The sequence below is a fragment of the Bidens hawaiensis genome, unplaced genomic scaffold, assembly GCF_021521415.1.
Source record: "Bidens hawaiensis isolate Kalapana, Puna unplaced genomic scaffold, B.hawaiensis_p1.1 tig00004774_1, whole genome shotgun sequence".
Taxonomy (NCBI): Eukaryota; Viridiplantae; Streptophyta; class Magnoliopsida; order Asterales; family Asteraceae; genus Bidens; species Bidens hawaiensis.
The window spans coordinates 1,660,861-1,681,347 of record NW_027491298.1 but is presented as its reverse complement, the minus strand read 5'-3'; the positions used below and the strand labels follow the sequence as shown (position 1 = coordinate 1,681,347).

The window sequence follows — 20,487 nt, the reverse complement described above, 5'->3', positions numbered from 1 at the left end:
TAATAAAATCCAAACATTATACACGAATACAGATATCTTTTGTAATAAAATGAATTAGGACGTTTTATACAATACAAATACATAATACGTGACAAACTGTTTCTACTTCATATATGGTTTTAGAAGACCTATCAAAATCCCATAACCAAAAATGGATGAACCAGAAATGAGTAGAGAATGGGTATAACTTACCAAATACCAACCCAATCAGGCATCTCATTAAGCTTATAGTTATAGTACACAAAGTGACCAGTCTATTTGTAGGTACCTTCCCAACAATCCATGTGGTTAAGCCACTCCTCTCATGGACCACTTTTATGAACACATACATAAAGATGACATACCAAGACCATAAATGTGTGACAGTGAAAGATTGTTGTGCAAGACTTGTTCTTTTTAGGAGCAAATATAGTGGTAACACGATATGAGACAGTACCATCAAGTATGGAGGTTGAGGTAGGGGGTATTATGATTGTGTCCAAAAAGTCTAGACAATAAACAGATAAACAAACAAAAGACAAATAGTTCACGTGGTTTGGTTTACCTCTGAAAAGAGCAATGGCTAGTGGTAAAAGAGTAGTTATTATAGGAACAACACGGTACGAATATAGGTATAGAGTTTAATACATATCATATGAAATCTTATCTTATGTTATTATTGAGTTAGGTGAAAGAGGAGTGTTTAAAAACTTAAGGGCATTTATAAGTTGTAAGTTATAATCCACCTTCTGACTTGTTTACTTTTACCCCTCACATGCATTCATATGGCATTTACCCCTAACATTCAATCAAACCAACAATCATGCAAGTACTTATGATAGGGCTCATAAGTACAAGATTACATACATGTCACGATCTAACTTGAGCTATTTGGTTTCTCGTTTTCCAGGTATTTCACGACTCCATAGACAACTGTTCCAGCAACAAACAAGAAGACAGTTGGGGTAAATGAAGGATACAGATACTTTACGAATAAAGTGTCCCATTCTTCTGGAAGGAAACCTGTATATACAAAATATTCCAATCAAAGGAGAAAACAAAAATTACTTACAGAAAATAATTTTTTGATTCTATAGAATAAGTATTATATTTAGATGTACTATGGAAACAGGTAAAGGAAGACAGTCCTGTGGTTGCAATAGTTAAAAACGGTTTTGACTTTCAAAAAGGGTAAGCTTGAAAATGAAATCTTAACCGAAGATGAGTCAAAGTCATAAAGTTGCATCATTGTACAAATAATATCAACTAGAACATTGCGGAGTTATTGATCTCTATTGAGGTGGAGAAATGAGTGGTTTTAGTTATTGGTAGAAATAAATTTGGGTTGTGATTATGGGTGTATATGAGCCAAATCGCTCATGAGCTACTCGAGATCGGCTCCCTAAAAGCTCGAATCAAGCCGTGCTTAAACTAGCCCGAGCCTAAAACTAAGCTTGTTAAATAACTAAGCATGAGCCCTGGGTTCTCTTATCAAGCTCAAGCTAACTTACGAGCCTAAACTAGCCATTATTCATATATTTTTTATTTAATATATTAAATATATATTTTACTATTGTTATTATTATATATATAATAATGATAAAAACAACTAAATAATATATATCATGTTATATAGAAGAATTATAATTAAAAGATATATAAAAATTAATTAATAAAATAATAATATTGGCAGAAAAACAGCATGAACACCAAGATTTGTTGCAAAACTTTGCATTCACTATTTTTGGATTCTATTAACTAAAAAAATTCTCTATCTACCAAAAGGGTCCTATGATCTGTTTATAATATTTCCAATTCTTGGGAACTAAGCATCCATAATATAATATTTCCAATTCTTGGGAACTAAGCATCCATAATATAATATTTTTAATTCTTGGGAACTAAACATCCATAAAAGAAAAGACTTAATAATAAGAAACAAATAAACAGTAAATGAAAGGCGGTTTCACTAGCCAGAAGGGCTAGAAATCCTTTCCAGAATTAAACCAATAAGTGAACGACCCGAGCCCAAGCCATGCTTGAGCTTTTGAATATATCTCGAAACAAGCCAAGCTCGATTCCTCTAGTAAGTTTGAAAAGCCGAGCTCAAGCCTAGACAAGCTCGGGCTCAGCTTGTTTACGCCCCTAGTTGTTACAGGTAATTGTTAGGGATAAGTGCAGCAAAATATAATGTACTTAATTGTAATGTAATTGTGTGCATTGAACAGAAATACTTGTCTTCTAACCAGTGGCGAAGCTTGGACGAAAACGCTTGGGGGCGTACGAAAGTACGTATAAAAAAATTCATAAATGAAGGGGGCTGGACTCAAATTTTCAAGCAAAAACGGGTAAATTTACACTATGTATACAAATTTTCAAACAAAAAAGGGTAAATTTACCCCCCCCCCCCCCCCCGGCGGCCCTAAAGAAGCTTCGTCCTTGCTTCTGACGTACCAAACCTACAAATTTATACTTTTTGTGTGACGAGTTAACTGCAACCTGGAAAATGGGTCCACATAATGCTTATGTGGAATTGGTCAGATGGCACGTATTTAGCTTATGTGTACATTTAATCAGAGAAATTAAAATCCCCAATTAGAAGTACCATGCAGTGACTTCAAACCACAGCCGCTACCACCTCACACCTTAACTAGTCACACACTCACACTAGATCCAAAGCGTCAAAGCAATCCATCCTCCCCAAATCCAACACTCTGAAAATCTAGCACCTTTTCTCCCACAGCAACCATCAAACCACATTGGCACAACACTCACATATTTATTTAAACATATAAGGACCATGAAAACCTATTCATCAACACAAATAAACAATAAATTCTTCAGCAAACCTAATAACTATCTTCCCATAGCCCATAGATTACTTATTTGGACTTAAACCGAAAAACCCCTAAATGAATTTACACACAAAACTTTCAAGTTCGGTAAAACTTTCATATAGCAAAAACACAAGCAACAGGTGTGTCAGCCTCATGCCATCCATTGCACGAGTAAAACTTTCAAGTTCGGTAAATTAAAATAAATAAAAAGATGTTAAGTTGGCTCGCTAAAATAAAAATACTAATCTAATATTTTAACTTGATAGCGTATAAGACTTAAGCAAAAGCTAAGCTCATCAATTAAATACTAAATAGTGTAAACAAATCGAGTAACAAGCAATTATACCTGAAGCAGCTAGAGCAATCCCCTCAACAATAATAATGGAGCCTAACCCTAACCAAGCCAGAAGAAACGCACGCTCGTTAGCTCCCTGCTCAGTCGGCAAGCCTTGTTCGTTCCGCTGCGAAACAAATTTAGGCGTTTCAACCGGTTCTCGTCGGATAATCCTCGACCGTTCCTTTTTCCCCTTCTGTTTGGAGCCGAACCCTAGGGGACTAGTGGTGATGGAATTGGCGGCAGGTGAAGTATCGTCGGTTGGTTCTGGTGGTGGTGGTGATGAGTTTTGGGCTTTAATGGCGGTTGGATGACGGTGAGATTTGTGGCTGTAAGTGATCAAAGTTGAAGATGAGAAGGGGAAGAAGATTAACGCCATTTTCTGTTTAGTTCGTTAATCCGTTATTTTCGCTTGTGGTTTTACTGGGTTTTTTAGTTTTTGTTTTTTTTTTCCTTTAATGGAATGGGAATTTACATAAAATTTCACAAATGAATTAACATTGTTTTTTTTTTTTAATTTAACAAGAATAATAGTGGAAACATTTTAGTTTTTTTTTTAGATTTTTTGTTTTTTATTTATATTTTACATTATAATTTTTTTATTATATTGTTTGAATTTTTTTATGGATGTTCTATTAAGATGAAAAGCCCTTCAAAAAAAATATTAAAAAAATAATAATAATAAATTTATAACTTAAAATATAAATTAAAAACAAAAATAATTAAAAACAACTAAAATGTTTTGTTCGCTGTCCTCGTAAAAAAAAGAAGAAAAAAAAAGATAAAACTTGAGAAAAGATTCCAATAAATTCACTTGAAATCCTCTACATTTTGAAAAGATTTGTAATCCGTTTATTTAAGGTAGTGTTTGTTATGGAGAAATGAAAGGTGGAATATAATAGATCATTCTAAAGGAATGAAAAAAATTATGTTTGGTTACCATGTATGAATGGAATGGATCATTTCAAATGGAATGAAACTCCTTTCATTTTTAGGATTTTCATTCCTTTGGGTATATGGTCTTTTTTTTCATTCCTTCAACTCTTCTTCTAAGTAATGAAAAAGTCAAAATAGTCAACAATCATTATTACAATTACAAAGTTATAATAATAATAATAATAATTATTATTATTATTATTATTATTATTATTATTATTATTATTATTATTATTGTTTTGTATATTATAATAATAACTATTATTATATTAGAACTATTACTATATTATCAATATATATATACATATATATATAAATTTGATAAGTAAACATTACAACGCATATACGGTTTAACGATCTGGTTACAGCGCGAGGGTCCAAAAAATAGTTATTATGAATATTCCTTTATTATTAATATTATTTATTTTTATTATTATTACTTATAAAAATATTAACAATAATAGTAAAGGGATTAATCATTCCATTCTTGCAAGGTAACCAAACATGACAATGGAATGGTAATGATCATTTCATTCCTTTGTCCATTCCATTCCCACGTCCATTCCATTCTCTCATCTATTCCATTAACCCGTACCAAACATACCCTAAAGGAATTGAATTCCAATTCCAATTCTTTGACAACCAAACACATCAAAATGGAATTAAGATTCTAATTCCAACGAAACAAACACGCCATGTCATAGGATTTTAATTCCAATTCCTTTGAATTCTCATGAATTCTGTGAAACAATCGCGCACTAAATAGAATTTTCATTATTCGTTTTTATGTTTTTCTTTCGGTGTGGTGAGTTTGATAGTTATATTTGAAACCAGAAAATTACTAAGTGGGCACCTATATTTTGGTTACCCATGGTTCGAAGCGCTTGTTTAATGGCCTGATTCGATTAGAATTGAATCATAAGAAGTTAACCTGATCTAAATAACACAATATCCACTATACTAAATATTACACGATAAATTGTTTTCAAGTCATTACAATACACTAAAAACATCGATTCCACACGTTAAAATTACTCCTAATTGGGGTCATGGGCCCAATACATAGTGACTCATGGACCTTCTAGCCCATATACAACCTATATAAAGAGGATTTTTCCTTAATAACCCATGATCACTTGATCAGAAGATTTAGGAGGTGTTTGAGATTGCTTATTTTCACTAACTTATAACTTATTAACTTTTTGAAAAGTAATAAGGTGTTTGGGATTGCTTATATTGTGAGAGAAAAGGTTCCATAAGCTACACTTTTGTAACTTATTAACTTATTGATAAGTTATGAGGTAAAATAAGGAATCCCAAACACCCCTTTAACTTTATGGATGCTTGTTCATCTTCATTTTTCTTCAGTATGTACATTCATATATTGATTATGTTATATACATTCATACACTGATTTTATGAATGCCCGACTCATTCGACCGTGGTCTTGGTCTTTGGATGCTCGTTCTTGTTGATGTATGCGGATGCAAGAGAAGGTAGAAGACAAAGTGCCCCCGATCCATCTCAAAAACTGCTGAGATCCTAATCTCCATCCCAGTGGGATTCATATAGCAGCATAACAAGAGATCAGTTTACACTCTTACAAGGAATGGAGAGAAAAATGAATACACACGCAACAAGGCACAAGCATAGATAAGTTTGAATAATAATTGTGAGTGTTGAAAATTAAAAGATGGAGTTATAACAATAATAAAACACTCCCGGTTTAGAGTTTTTGGCTTTTAACACTCTTATGTGTGGCATGCTTTAACACTGGTAAAAATCGTTACATAGCTTGTCCATATGTAAACTCTTATGGATACCATCGTTGCTTGAAATTATTTATGGGAATGTCCTTACTGCTTTCCTCTTTGGTGTATTGTTCATGTAAACGATTACAAAACATTAAGAATTTGAAAACCCAATGTTCAAAACAAACCATAAAACAGTCTGAATTCTTAACCTATTTTCTAATAACTAGGAATGATTAATAGATTCAGCTAAAATCCAATTAAAACTAATGCTTCTTGAAAAACAAGAAATATTTTGTCCTGACTGAGAATTAACGTTGTTTTCTCGCACACTTTCTAAAGTTTCACAAATTCATAAGTCGTCCATTTGGGTTATTGGTCATTCATCATTCACCCTTAACCCAATTGGTCTCACGAGTAATTAGAAAACGCGTGAGAAAATATAGTCTACTTCACACGCTTTCTACAATTACCAGTTTATTTGCGAATACAAGTTTGAAACACCAAACCAAAAACTGCATCCTATCTTATTAATTGATACTCTTAAAATAATTAATAAAAACCTCGACCGCCCTTCTGGAAGAGAAATGGGAGGGGAAGGGGCAAAAGGTAATTTTGCATCACTACTTCCACCTATATACTTCCGTTTGTTGTATAAGATCCCTTGACTCTATTTCTTACACTTTTGTCCCTTTTAATTCAGCAATCAGTTCCTTAAGTTCAATTCGCGACAAAGGCTTGTAATGTCGGGAATTATGCCTCCATTTTGGTGCCTTGTAATACCATCTCCAGCAAGCTCATTGAGTAATTGTGCAGGATCTTTAGCGCCCCCGTGTTGCAAGAACTTTGTCCTGATAGCAGTACCCGTTTCTAACGATAGCGGGTCGTCCTTGCATACTCTTTCCCAGATGGTTGATGCAAAACACTTGGCATACAAATAGCTATAATAACCTACACACAACATCAATTAAATAACATAGAAGGTTTAGATTTACCTTAATATAGTTCTTATAATGATTAGAAAGTAGAAACTATAGGTTGATAAGAAATGTACCTGCACCATAATATAATTGATGACTGAATCCCGTTTGCCAATGTGTGCCCTCAACATTTTTCCAATTGGTATGTTGTTTTCTCAAATCCGCAACCACCGAGGTGGTATCGATTGGTGGGAATGTCTTATCACCATATAATGTTTGATCCACCAATGCATAAAATATCTGTAGATCAAAGCATTAATTAAGAATGATTTCAATATTCGTGGTTTGTGTCACAGTGCTAAAATTCAAAAGAAATATAGTATTAAATAAATATTTGACCTGCTGTTGCAATTCCATTGCTGCAAACATCTTTTTGGATCCCTGCAATGAGGTGACAAGTTTCTCAGGAATGATCTCACCGGTTGAATAATGTTTGGCAAATTTCTTCAAGACTCTATAATCCCATGCATAATACCTAAAATTATTAACAAACTTAGAAGAAAGATTAATAAAGTATTTAATATCATAATAGCTGCAACAAAACTGATTATCTTGAGATAAACATAATTTAAAGACAATTAATTATCCTTTTTTTAACATAATGTGCACAAGACTGTCTACTTTGCTAATCAGAACTAGTAATAACCCCTTTCTCACATGCCATTATATAATTCTGATTATCCAAAATCACATAATCACTTTACAAATATCCATATATCCACATAGATAAATTGCCAAAACGATAACTTAAAATACTGAATCTGCTTATGTGGGGGCTTAAATATCTTTTCCCTCTTAAAAGTATTGAGAAAATGAATATATATTTTTTTTAATAAATTTTTTTTCTAAAACTAAATCTTTTTCGTACAAAATCACTGGTTTAATTAATATAAATGGGATGTTAAAAAACTAACGACCCACCCCTATAAAAATCATTTTTTTTAATAAAAAAGATTTAGTTTTTATAACTTTTTAATATAGATAGATTACCTTTTATAAAAAGAAAAACTATACTTTTTTGTAAAACTCTATGAAAACCACTAAATCAATTTGAAGCATGCATGAAAGGACTTCTAAACGCTAAAGTACTTTTTTAAGCGGTGTTTAGTTAGTAGCTAATACTCACTCAAAAAGGTTTGAAGGGGTTTCAGCCATGTCAAAAGCCACTCGGGTTCCTGAAAAATGTTGATAATCCTGCAAAATATAGATGAAAATTACAATAAGACAAAGATACACAAAAGGCAAAGCCAAATTCATGGAAAAGTGTATCTACATCAGAGTGATTAAGCCCCACAACTCGTGAACTTCGTGACTTTGAAAAATTGCAAACAAGAGCTATAACCTGCACGATAATCAAGAAAGCATTCGGTCATTTGTTTTTTATACATACAGGCAATTTTGACAGGTACAAATATAGATTAACATACTGGTAGTTGATATTCTCTTTTGGAAACTCGACGCCCTCCTCTGATTGCAAAATGAGCACAACCGGGATATTTTCCATTTCTAGAATTTAGATCAAGGTATATATACCCCAAATCTCCCTGAAAATAATTTATTTGTGTTACAATAATGTTATGTTCACTTATTATACAAGCCACATGCAGAACCCATATTGGTTCTAAAATGTAAGTGAAAAATAAATGTAGAATATAATATGAATCGTCATAAAAATGTAAATGCACCTCATTGGGTTGATGCAGGGCCATCTTTATCACATCCGGGTGCCATGATTCGCCTGGTGCGAGAGGAATATTAACAAATTTCATACCGAACAAGGACTTGACTAGAACTTTAAATCCCTCAATACATTGTGATAAAGAAAAATATGAAGAGACGGCCTGAGAAAGAATATTAATGAAATTGATAAGTAAATAACAAAAGACATCATTAAGTGTATTAATATTAGTTGAGATATAAAAAGCATAAGATAGCATACTGAGAAGTCCAAGCTGTAAGCAGATGATTTCATTGACCTTGCAATGTATGCTTCATCCCATGGCTCTAGTTCAACATCTTGCTGGCTGTTTTTCCTTCTTTTGAAATCACCCATTGACTCAAACTCCTAACGTATTGAAGCAATATAAGTATGAAATGAAACAGAGAAAAATGGAGTACTGGAACTACAGGTGGCAAAAAAGAGCTGGTGTGTAGGCCTGCAAATGAGCAGAACGTTCAGTGAACTGTTCGCGAACCGTTAGGTGATAAGTTCGTTTATTCAATATTTTATTTAACGAACATGAACATCTTCAGTTCATTTCGATAAATGAACGAACACAAACACATGTTTCGTTCATTCAATTATGTTTGTGAAAGTTCGTTTATGTTTCTCTAAGTTCGTTTGTTTATATACTGATATTCATTAAAAATATTTTAGGTCCATTAAAATTTAGTCTAGCGTTATTAATTATTTAAGCCTAACAGATTATGTCCATATTTACTTTTAATTGTTGTTTTCTCAATTATGTCCCTTTATGTTCGTTCATCTATACCGTTAGGTGATAAGTTCATTTATTCAATATTTTATTTAACGAGCATGAACATCTTCAGTTCATTTCGTTAAACGAACAAACACAAACACAGGTTTCGTTCATTCAATTATGTTTGTGAAAGTTCGTTTATGTTTCTCTAAGTTTGTTTGTTTGTTTATATACTGATATTCATTAAAAATATTTTAGGTCCATTAAAATTTAGTCTAGCTTTATTAATTATTTAAGCCTAACAGATTATGTCCACATTTACTTTTAATTGTTGTTTCTCAATTATGTCCCTTTATGTTCGTTCATCTATGTTAAGTTATGTGTGTTTGTTTGCGTTCGTGAACCAGTCGTTAATGCTGCTAACAAACTAACACAAACGAATATGAACACGCTCGTTTTCTTAACAAACAAACATGAAGAAGAGCATTCCATTCGTTTAAATGCTCATGTTTGATCGTCTGTTTGGTTTAAGTTAAACAAACAAACACGAACATACATCAATCGTGTTCATTCTGTTATTTACAGATCGACTGGCAGGAATGGGTATGTTAAGTATTGTTGAAACGCAACCTGGAAACATGGGTTCTTGGCTCTTTTTTAATCTAATTATAGTATTGTATTACAAGAATAAAATAGTTTGTTTAATTGAACAATTTGAGTCCATATACATTTTGCATACACTTTCGGTGACTTTCAAATCATTTGGCCCATTTTCAATTTCAACAAATTTACCCATTAGACCCGCTAGAACAAAAAGTAAGTATAGCCCAAATCAACAAATTTGGGTAATGAGTCAAAACTGCCACCTTTGACTGAAACCAACCATTAGAAGAACCTTTTGAGAATAGTACCTCAACTGCCTTGGGCTGTACAGTTTTACTCAGCTCAACTAAAAAGGATGATACAACGTCTGGTGATGAAGCCATATTTGACTGCAAAGCATACTCAACATATGATTTGTACCCCATTATCTGCAACAACAAAAACGATGCAAATGCTTAGTTTCCTCACATGAAGCACATATCTGCTTGTTGAATGAACAATTGGGACACATGTCTATGATGCACAAAATAAAAGGCATGATTAGTTAAAATTTTTGCTTGTGCTAGCCAGTTCGTTCAATAAAAAGATTTAAATATGCACAAGTGCACAACATAAAATGACAAGACCACATTATATTCTGCTTTATATTTCTGGTGGGATGATTGAGAAAAATGCTTTTTCCAGAGTACACTTGAAGATAAAACAATTAGCACACCATGTCGCCATGTAATATCATGACATGCTGCATGATGCATAAATACAATATGTAAAAGAACTTTCCAAAATACATAAGGACAAACCTGAGAAATTTCATGACGTGCAGCGATTAGCTTGTCAAGAACACCAAGATTTGCATGTGGAACAGAATTACTTTTTATATATGTCATTTTCCTAACCTGAACGAGAAATAAATATATAGATGGGAAAAATGGGTCAGTTTATTTGTTACAAATTTGTTATAGTATATATTTCTAAGTTCATGTTAACAAAATCAATAAAGTGAACGTATTTCTATTTAAAGGACTCGTATTGAACCTCATCATCAGACGTCCATTGCAAGACAGTAGACACAGTGCTTGGTTCTGTTACTATTCTGAACCCTTTTTCTCTAATGTTGACTATTGAACCAGGTGAAGTTAATCGATTAACAGGCCTAACAAGATTATGCAAGTTCTTTGGAATCCGTGATGCTGGATATACATCCACATAACCTGGCTCCTTCACTATATTTCATTGTACCTAATAAAAATAGGTTAATCGATATAAACAAAGGTTTGTTTTTGTTGAATACAAACAATTGAAACAGTGCAATGTATCATTAAAGCAATCCCAAAAAGGAAGCAATATGGATTACAATTACTTACTGTGCACAGCATTTAGCAATTTCAACATTTAGCTGACTCACTCGGTCTTTCTTTTCTGTTAAGTAATATAAAAATATATAGTTAGTAAATATACTTACTAAAGATGGTACTTATACTATTACAGAGGCGGATGTAGCTTACAAGGATACCCCTCAACTTTTCCCGCGAAGCGGAAATTTTTACGTTTTATGCATTACGTTACCCCTGAAAATTATATTACGCTACCCCTCAAAAGTTTTGAAAAGCCCAAAACTTTACCTTTTAAAGTTTTAAAAGCGCAAGATGACTAAAAGCCTACCATTTAATTAAACCTTAAAACCACAACTTAAATAATCGGGTGAAGGTAGGCATGAAACGGGTTAGCCAGTACGAAACGCACAACCAGGCGCCGGAATGAGCTAAACTGGTGACCGGGCGTGGAGACGCGCGTACTGCTAAACTATGCCCGGGATGCGTGAAACACATAACAAGGTGGTTGCATGAGCGAAATGCGTTACCGGGCGCCGGTACACTCGAAATACATTACCATACCCCCGAAACTGGTAACTGGGCGCCAATACACGCGAAACAGGTAATTTAACGCCGGTACATGCAGCGCGTAACCAGGATGGGGAAGTGCGAAACGCGTTACCGGGCCCCCATACGCGCAAAACGCGAAACCGGCTACCAATACGCGCAAAACCGATAAAAAGATTTCCGGTAATGTACGATCAAAAAAATTTTTGCGCTACCCCTAGAATTATGTTCTAGATCCGCCACTGTACTGTTATACAGTTATACAACAGAGTGACTTAAAAAACCTGCACATAGAGGAATTCCACCCTTCTCAAAATCAACGCGGAGATCCCGAGCAACTCTTTTAGCTTCTTCACTTGTCAAAGTTTGATCTTTTTCAGCTTTCACCACCGCATCATATAAAGTAATATTTGTATTGAGATACTGCATAACATTGATCAAGAACACCACAATCATCATTGCAAAATCAAGAAACTGCGTCAAGTAATCTTAAAACATTCCAAAAACAGAGCTAAAAAGTTATTATTCATAATATCTATTCTCACATTAGACATTCAAAGTACTAATAACAATACCAATTATGTAACTTGTCACCTCACATGTAGATATTCGTTTATCCTCATCGACGCCTTCAACGCCTCATCAACATATTCCCTGTATTCTAACTTAATTACAATCAAGAAACAACATAAAGAAAATGATTCCAACAACACGTATACATCTTGGTTTTTAACAGCTTGAGGCGCACTGAGGCGAAAAGGTCCCAAATTTAGGCAAAACGCGCAAACAAAAGCGCTAGGCTTTTCGTACGCGAGGCACGCAATATTTGTTGGGTTATGAAGGCCTTTGGGCCGGTTTTATTAGAAGGCCCGGTTTTGGCTCCTAATTATGTTTAACCCTAATCTTGTTTATTATATATATCCCATCATGTAATTGTAATCTTGGTTCTGAGCTAATAAGAAAACCTAGTTGCAGCCCGTGGACGTAGGTCCCCTCGCGGGGACCGAACCACGTTAAATTCTTGTGTCGTTTATATTTTCGTTTATGTGTGTTTATCGTTGTGCATGTGTGTACTGTTTCGCTTCCGCGCGCCGCTTTGTTCCAAACAAGTGGTATCAGAGCTTTGGCTCGTTGTTTACACACGGTTTTGCACGGGTATCGATCGAAAAAAAAAAAAAAGGTAGAAGAGGCTGGTTGAGAAGGGCTGCTACAGTGCCGCCGCTACAGTGCCGCTGTGAACAGTATCCGGCATGAACAGTGTTTCCGGCCGTGAACAGTGATTCCGGCGGTGAACAGTATTGTCAGAGATCTTCGTTTTTCTGGTTAACAGGGCTGTTCGGGGCTGTTTTTCAGGGCTGTTTGGGACGGTTTTCCGGGTGATTTTGCAATTAGAATTCCTGTTTTGGACTTCTTGGAGTTGCAGGTTTCACTCGGGCGTTGCAGGTGAAGCACCGGGTCGGGTGTTTCGGGTTTTAGGGTTTTTCTTTGGAGGTTGCTCGGCTTCAGGGAACCGGGTTTTGTGAAGACCATTTAGGTTCGGGTTCAGATTTGTTTGCAAGAGATTAGTCTGAGGTAACTTTATATAGTTTATTTACAGTTAGTTGATTTATCGGTTATTGCAAGAGCAAATCGGTTTATTTGGCAGTGTTCTGTTGAACAATCGTCAAGTTTAGGCCCGTGCCCTTGTTGTGTCTGTTCACTGTTTTCGATTTGTTCTCGTTTGTTATTGTTATAACTGAAGACGAGGTGGTTATGATCGGAATGTTTGACGGTTTGGATTTTGGTTGATTGGTTTGTCATGTGAACTTGGATATAGTACTGGTGATGGATAAACTTGGAGAAAATGGAACCAGCGGGTGTGCTGGTGACGGCATAAGTGAAAAAAAAAAAATGAGGTTAGTGGCAAGTCATGTTAACTATTGCTCGTTTGGATGATCTTTCGGTTAGGGTTTGAGTTAACTGATCGTGTGTACGGTCATAGAACCCTTGGTACCGCTTGATTTCATGAAAGTTCTACTGTTGTTATAGCTGTTTGCCTGTTAGCTGGTTCGAAACTGTGATTATTACTTCTTGTTCGTTTGGAATTGTGAAGTTATATCTTGTTTGGTGGTGATCAGTGGTACACCATTTGAGAGGTTCATAATCTCGTGTTGGGTAAAGTTATTTGCCGGGATAGTACGAGTGGGGTTCATCTCATGGAGTGTTGGTGTGGCATGGGTTGGGATAACAGGAACAGTGGGAGCTGGGCATAGTCGACTTGGTAGGTTGCGTAGAGGTGAGACATTTTAAGAGTCGATGTCGAAAGGTTTGGAATTCTGCTTTTGAGAATGTATCTGGGGTTGATGCATTGAGACTCAGTGAAGGCGGTGAAGACTCTTGGGTTCAAGATTCTAGTTTGCTTTATTTCTTGTTACTCACTTCAATGAAGCATTTGTTGAATCTTTTAGTTAAAGACTTTTGGAAGATACGGTCTCTGTATCGTCGGAAGAAGTGAACCAACTTCCGAGTTATAAGGTCTTGGCTCGCTGAATCGGGTAGAGCTAAGGGGTTTCAGTTTGCAGACATGAAGCCTGGAGCCACAGTGATGTTAGCTTGAGCGTATTCGGAGGTCTGAACATGTTCGGGGTTTTGGTAACAGTGGGAGCACGCGGTGTGTTCTAGGTTTGTTTCCAAAGGGACGTTGAGTTCGGAAGACTGGGAAATCCGAATGTGAAAATCTCTCCTGGTATAGTCTGCTGATTTTTGGAGAGTGATTATCCTCTGGAAGCCTTTGGAGCCGGTAGTGTGAGTAAGTGAGGGCCGGTTAAGATTGAGGATGAGCCATTGGCGGGTTTTGTCATGGCTGGGTCTGTGATGACCGGATTGGAGCTCTCGGGAGCTTCAATGGGCCTTTCAGGTAACTGATGGGAAGGGGCGCTGCAACTGGTGTGGATTGGTAGAAATCTTAGTTTGTTCCTAGAGAACTGGAGGCTTGGAGAACTTCTTTTGTTGAAGTTTTAGCTTGTTCTTGGAACTGGAGGCTTGGTTGATTTCTATTACTGAAGATTACTAGAGTTACTGGATGAATGAGATTGTTATATTTACTTGGATGGCAGGCTGGAATTTATCGCAAGGCCTTCAAGTGGGAGATTGTTGGGTTATGAAGGCCTTTGGGCCGGTTTTATTAGAAGGCCCGGTTTTGGCTCCTAATTATGTTTAACCCTAATCTTGTTTATTATATATATCCCATCATGTAATTGTAATCTTGGTTCTGAGCTAATAAGAAAACCTAGTTGCAGCCCGTGGACGTAGGTCCCCTCGCGGGGACCGAACCACGTTAAATTCTTGTGTCGTTTATATTTTCGTTTATGTGTGTTTATCGTTGTGCATGTGTGTACTGTTTCGCTTCCGCGCGCCGCTTTGTTCCTAACAATATTATACAAGTTTTTTTTAATATATATTTTGTATAGGTATAAAGCCATATTTACTCAATTTTTAGACATCGAACAAGCTTTACATATGATTTAATAATATATGAATTGCATACATGTAAAACCTAAAAAGCTTGCTATACAACATCCGGATGCACGAAAAATCGCATTGTACAAGAGGCGCGCGCCTCAAGGCTTTTTTCAGTGTGCCTTAGGGCTTTATTTATTTTTTTGCGCTTTTTGTGCAAACTGTGCTTTAAGTCATTCGAAGCGTACACGTCGGTGCGTCTCCTTCCTAGGCACGCATTTTTAAACCAAGTGTCTCATTAACGGAAATAGAAGGAAAAAAAAGAAAAGAAAATACCTGTCTGGATGTGTATTTCTGCATAGCTCTGCAGAGTCCACAACTTGACATACCTAAAGCAAATCAAATTTCATATGTTGAAAATTAAAGTACTAATATTAATTAATATATACACCAATATAATCCTTACTGTGTTTGATATTTCATCCATGGCATTAATAATATCTGAAGCAGACGGCATTCGAGAAATATAGCTAACAAGTTCATTAGACCTAATAATAAAAACAAAACCAATACATCACATAATTGATTTATTAAAAACAGTAATTAGGTTTATAACAAACGGAATGAAGTATATATACTGATTCGAATGTAATTTTACCGTTCAATGGCGTCATCTACGATACGTTGGAATCCCCTAGGGTTTTTTAGATGATGGCATCCGTATAAACCGGTTTCCTCCATGCGATGCACTGCTGGTGATATGAAGTATCGGATGTTGAATTTGGACCGGATAATTGAAGGTGATTTGCGGATTAGTGCAGCCATGGTGGTTTCCGGTAGCCGCTGGCGCCGCCGTGGTAGGCGAGGTGGTGGTTATTGGGAGAGGTTGATGAGTTGAATATACGAGAAGTTAACTAACGTTGAACTACAGAAATCGTCCCTCACTAATGAGGTGGTGGTTATTAGGTTGAGCCATGAGTTCGAGCCTGAGCTTGGAATTAAACAAGGCAGCCTGGTTCGGCTCAAGCTCGAAGTTAAACAAGACTAAGAGCGAGCGGGGCTTGGCTCGGTTACAAAACTGAGTCGGCTTGGCTCATGCCATTTCAAATCAAGTTTTTTTTAACTAGCTTTATTTGAGCTTTTATCAAGCGACATACACGCCAGCTACGAGCCGCAAACTTTTTGAACAACTATATCGCTTTCAAACAATGCAATCGTGGGGTTTATGAAATAACTTTTACAAGTCTAGTACCTATGGTTTTATGCATACTAGTCCTTATGTAAGGTCAGTTTAAATGCGTACAGTGTACACCATTACCACAGCTCGAGACTATTAATCACGCACTAGCCTCCATGCATAATAAGGCATCTAGGGATGGCTACAGTATGGTTGAGTCATTTTTGATGAAAATTTTGCTCCACACCAATAACTACGATGTTGAGAAAATCAGTACGGATCTAAGAATTTTAGCTAGTAGATGTCAAAAAAAGTCAACCTAGAACGGGGCATTGAAGTTTGGTGCATTACAAAAATTAGAATGGAACCCTTGGGTTTAGAAGTTTATAACATAAACTATATATTTGAAATGGTGCCTACACCCTTTGTCCACACTTAATCCGCCTCTGGAGGAAATACAAACCAAACCAACTGGTTTTCGCGGTTTTGTACCGCTAATCCGTTGTACGAGTTATTCGTACCAAGGGTCCGAATCCCTCTCTTTCCGTTGATGACTTTCTATTTTTTGTTTCTAGTTAAGTGTGTGGAATAGCTAAAAGAAAATAAAAATATGAAGAAAATTATAAAAAAAAAAGCAAGAAAAACAATTTATTTTTCACGTCCAGGATTACGTCCTGGATCATTGGATAGGAATCCAAAAAGAATTTAATGTCTTATTAAAAAGGAGTGATCTGTTCATCCAACTCGATATCGTAAGTAAGAGAAGAAGAAGAATCTTACGCCCAAAATTCCCATGTCTTTCTTGGTTGGACCAATCGGCGAAAGAAGTCTTCCTGAATTCGAAGAGCAAGAACAACTCTCCATTTTTTTGGGGAGCATAACACTTTTTTTTTAGTTATAGTTAAAACTAGGTATTGCTGTTATCCAAATTCTCTTGTTTTATCTTAATCTTACCAAGAATTATCTCTAAAGAAAAGGGATTCTAAATGAAATGCTCTTTTTTTTTAATTTTGAATTATATTTATTAGTTATAAAATTATTAGTTATAGTTATTATAAATTAAAATTATTAGTTATTATAAATTGGTTGAAATTGAAATCGATTGTAATTATCCTTTCTATTTGATTATCTTTATATAATAGATCTTTTTTATGAATTTGTCATTTTGTCTCTTTTTTATTAGTGATTTAGAATAGAACAAGTAGCGCCCCCCGCCCCCTTTCTCGCGTAAAAGCGATCAGAATTCAAACACGACACGTTTTACTGGGAATGATCGAACCATGGGAACGAATCTACAGGGTTATCACCTTCTTTGGTCAGATCTTCCAACATTTTCACAATTACAATTCACAGCGCCCTTGATTAAACTAATCTAATAGAAAGTCAAGGGGCACATAGAAGCTCACCGAGATCTTTCTTTTTATAAATGCAATAAACTTTGATTCTTGAATAATCCACATCATTTCTGCTTCTATTGTAACAAAAGATTCCCCTTTAATGTGGAAAAGGCCCATATCAATAATTATGATTTTACGTATGGACAATTCCTCAATATCTTGTTCATTCGCAACAAAATATTTTCTTTATGCGTCGGTAAAAAAACATGCTTTTTGGGGGAGAGATACTATTTCAGCAATCGAGTCTATACCTGATTCGTAACCATAAAGTTTCTTCGGCCCTTTGCTAATAAGAGTTAAAAATCCCTAAATGAAAAAATACCAAAATAGGAATAAGACTTGATATTATCAGAAATGCCAAAAAATATCATATTCGTAAAGCAGAAATATAGACACACACCTATAAGTGTGGAAAACATACCGGATTAGTCAAATCAACTTGAAATTTTTAAGTCCATAATTTGTCAGCTCAGTTATAAGTTTTAAATAACAAAAGAGTTTAAAACATAAATTCGCATTAATTTTTTTTCTTAGAATATAATCTACCTATACTAATAAACAAAATTAATAATGATGATGTGCATTAACCACATTCATTCTAAACTTAAATTTCCCTCCATTTTCTAATCTTCACTCTCCTTAATCCATGTTATTCATGGGTCATGTGTTAATTAATATGACCCATTAGTTGTAACTTATATGAAAAAAAAGGTATTTAATGTAATTTAAATTACAATAACTTTTACTAACTCGTTAAATCTAATTTAACTATTAGATATAGACGGTTTGACCATGATTTTTAAAAGAATATAGACAAACTATTGAATATCTATAATAAGTTTAAAAACAAACAGTGAATTATTAAATCAAGTTAAATAATGATCTACGAACTATTATCGTATAATATTTAGTGACTTATGTTTAAAATAGATATTTAATTATATGTGTATTTTAAATTACCTATATAATAAACAATAATAATGATGATGTGTCTTAACCACATTCACTCTAAACTTTAATTTCCCTCATATTTTCTAATCTTCACTCTCCTTAATCCATGTTATTCATGGGTCATGTGTTTAATTGGTATGACCTATTAGTTGTAACTTATATGTAAAAAAGAAGTATTTTTTATAATTTAAATCATAGTAACTTTTACTAACTCGTTAAATCTAATTTTACTATTAGATATAGAAAGTTTGACCATGATTTCTTTTTAAAATATATATAAACTATTGAATATGTATAATAAGTTTAAAATCAAACAATGAATTATTAAATTAGTTAAATAATGATCTACGAACCATTATCGTATAATATTTAGTGACTATGTTTAAAATAGATATTTAATTATGTGTGTATTTTAAATCTACCTATACTAATAAACAAAAATAATAATAATAATAATAATGTGTCTTAACCACATTCATTCTAAGCTTTAATTTCCCCCATATTTTCTAATCTTTACTCTTCTTAATCCATGTTATTCATGAGTCATGTGTTTAATTGGTATAACCTACTAGTTGTAATTATATGAAAAAAAGGTATTTAATGTAATTTAAATCACAATAACTTTTACTAACCCGTTAAATCTATTTTTACTATTAGATATAGAAAGTTTGACCATGATTTTAAAAAAAATATATATAAACTCTTGAATATCTATAACAAGTTTAAAATCAAACAGTGAATTATTAAATTGGTTAAATAATGATATAAGAACCACTATCGTATTATATTTAGTGACTTATGCTTAAAATGGATATTTAATTATGTGTGTATTTTAAATTTTGTTGAATAAATACAATATTTATAATCTTACAATTTGTAAAACAATCTTTAACTTACATTCATATTGATAATAAAAAAAAACATCTTTAATATGTTTAGTTACCAATAATTGATTTTATGTCATCTTTAAGCATTATTTCAATCGTAAGAAAATGCAAAATTTAAATATGTAACATTTGAAGTGTGTGTGATAATATAAAAGTTAATCTATAGATTCAAAACAAAATCCATAAATAACGTATGATTAAATAACTAAATCTCGATCATTTGACAAATCCGTGTAATGCACGGATTCAAAAGCCAGTGTCTTACTCTACTAATAAAAGAAAATGTTAATCCTTAAGTGTCAAACCTACATTCACTCCTAGCCTAATTTTTTATCCTAATTTATAATCTTTCATCTTATTCATCCTAACTATCCATTAGTCAAAACTATTTTGTCAATTAGGTTATAACATAGTTAGATGGATTTTATTAATTATTCAAAGGTGTATAAATCTTATATTATCTTATCTTATATTACTTATTACTATACCAATAAACAAAAATAATGATGCTTATGTGTCCTAACCACATTCAATTCTAGATTAAAATTCCCTCTTAATTTTCTAATATCTCTTCTCCTTAATCCATGCTATCCATAAGTTATAGATGAAAATGGTTTGACCCATCTTTTCTTACTATACTAATAAACAAAAATAATGATGCTTAGGTGTCCTAACCACATTCAATTCTAGATTAAAATTCCATCCTAATTTTCTAATCTCTCTTCTTCTTAATCAATGCTATCCATGTGTCATGGGTAAATATGGTTTGACCCATAAGTTATATTTCAAGATATTATATACATATTTATGACTATTTACAACAATCTAATACCTAAGATATAATTTTGATCAATGTATACCTTACTTTTTATTAAAGATGTCAACAAATGTTTTAACAATAAAGGCTCGTGAATTTA

The 20,487-nt window shown here is 34.0% G+C and overlaps 1 protein-coding gene and 1 pseudogene across 2 annotated transcripts; both read right to left on the bottom strand.

The window, feature by feature from the left end:
• Positions 1–362: 362 nt before the first annotated feature.
• LOC143628072 (protein LPA2-like) lies at positions 363–3,529 on the bottom strand. Its single transcript, XM_077097744.1, has 2 exons — positions 3,163–3,529; positions 363–1,002 (listed from the first exon to the last, which is right to left on the bottom strand). Exons 1-2 carry the CDS (start codon positions 3,527–3,529, stop codon positions 857–859), a joined length of 513 nt encoding a protein of 170 aa, XP_076953859.1. The 3' UTR covers positions 363–856.
• A 2,998-nt stretch (positions 3,530–6,527) lies between these two features.
• LOC143628071 (mitochondrial intermediate peptidase, mitochondrial-like) lies at positions 6,528–16,029 on the bottom strand (annotated as a pseudogene). Its single transcript, XR_013152696.1, has 17 exons — positions 15,817–16,029; positions 15,625–15,706; positions 15,495–15,547; positions 12,320–12,374; positions 12,005–12,143; positions 11,201–11,259; positions 10,876–11,079; positions 10,641–10,736; positions 10,149–10,268; positions 8,757–8,882; positions 8,503–8,658; positions 8,245–8,361; positions 8,052–8,159; positions 7,944–8,011; positions 7,157–7,292; positions 6,892–7,057; positions 6,528–6,788 (listed from the first exon to the last, which is right to left on the bottom strand). The product of XR_013152696.1 is annotated as a mitochondrial intermediate peptidase, mitochondrial-like (transcript).
• Between the last annotated feature and the right edge of the window lie 4,458 nt (positions 16,030–20,487).

Bases quoted from the DNA above. Each gene is read 5' to 3' on its own strand.
- LOC143628072 (XM_077097744.1), bottom strand. From the start codon at position 3,529: ATGGCGTTAATCTTCTTCCCCTTCTCATCTTCAACTTTGATCACTTAC. The intron at 1,003-3,162 runs GTATAATTGCTT...TTGTATATACAG, and splicing joins GATTGCTCTAGCTGCTTCAG to GTTTCCTTCCAGAAGAATGG.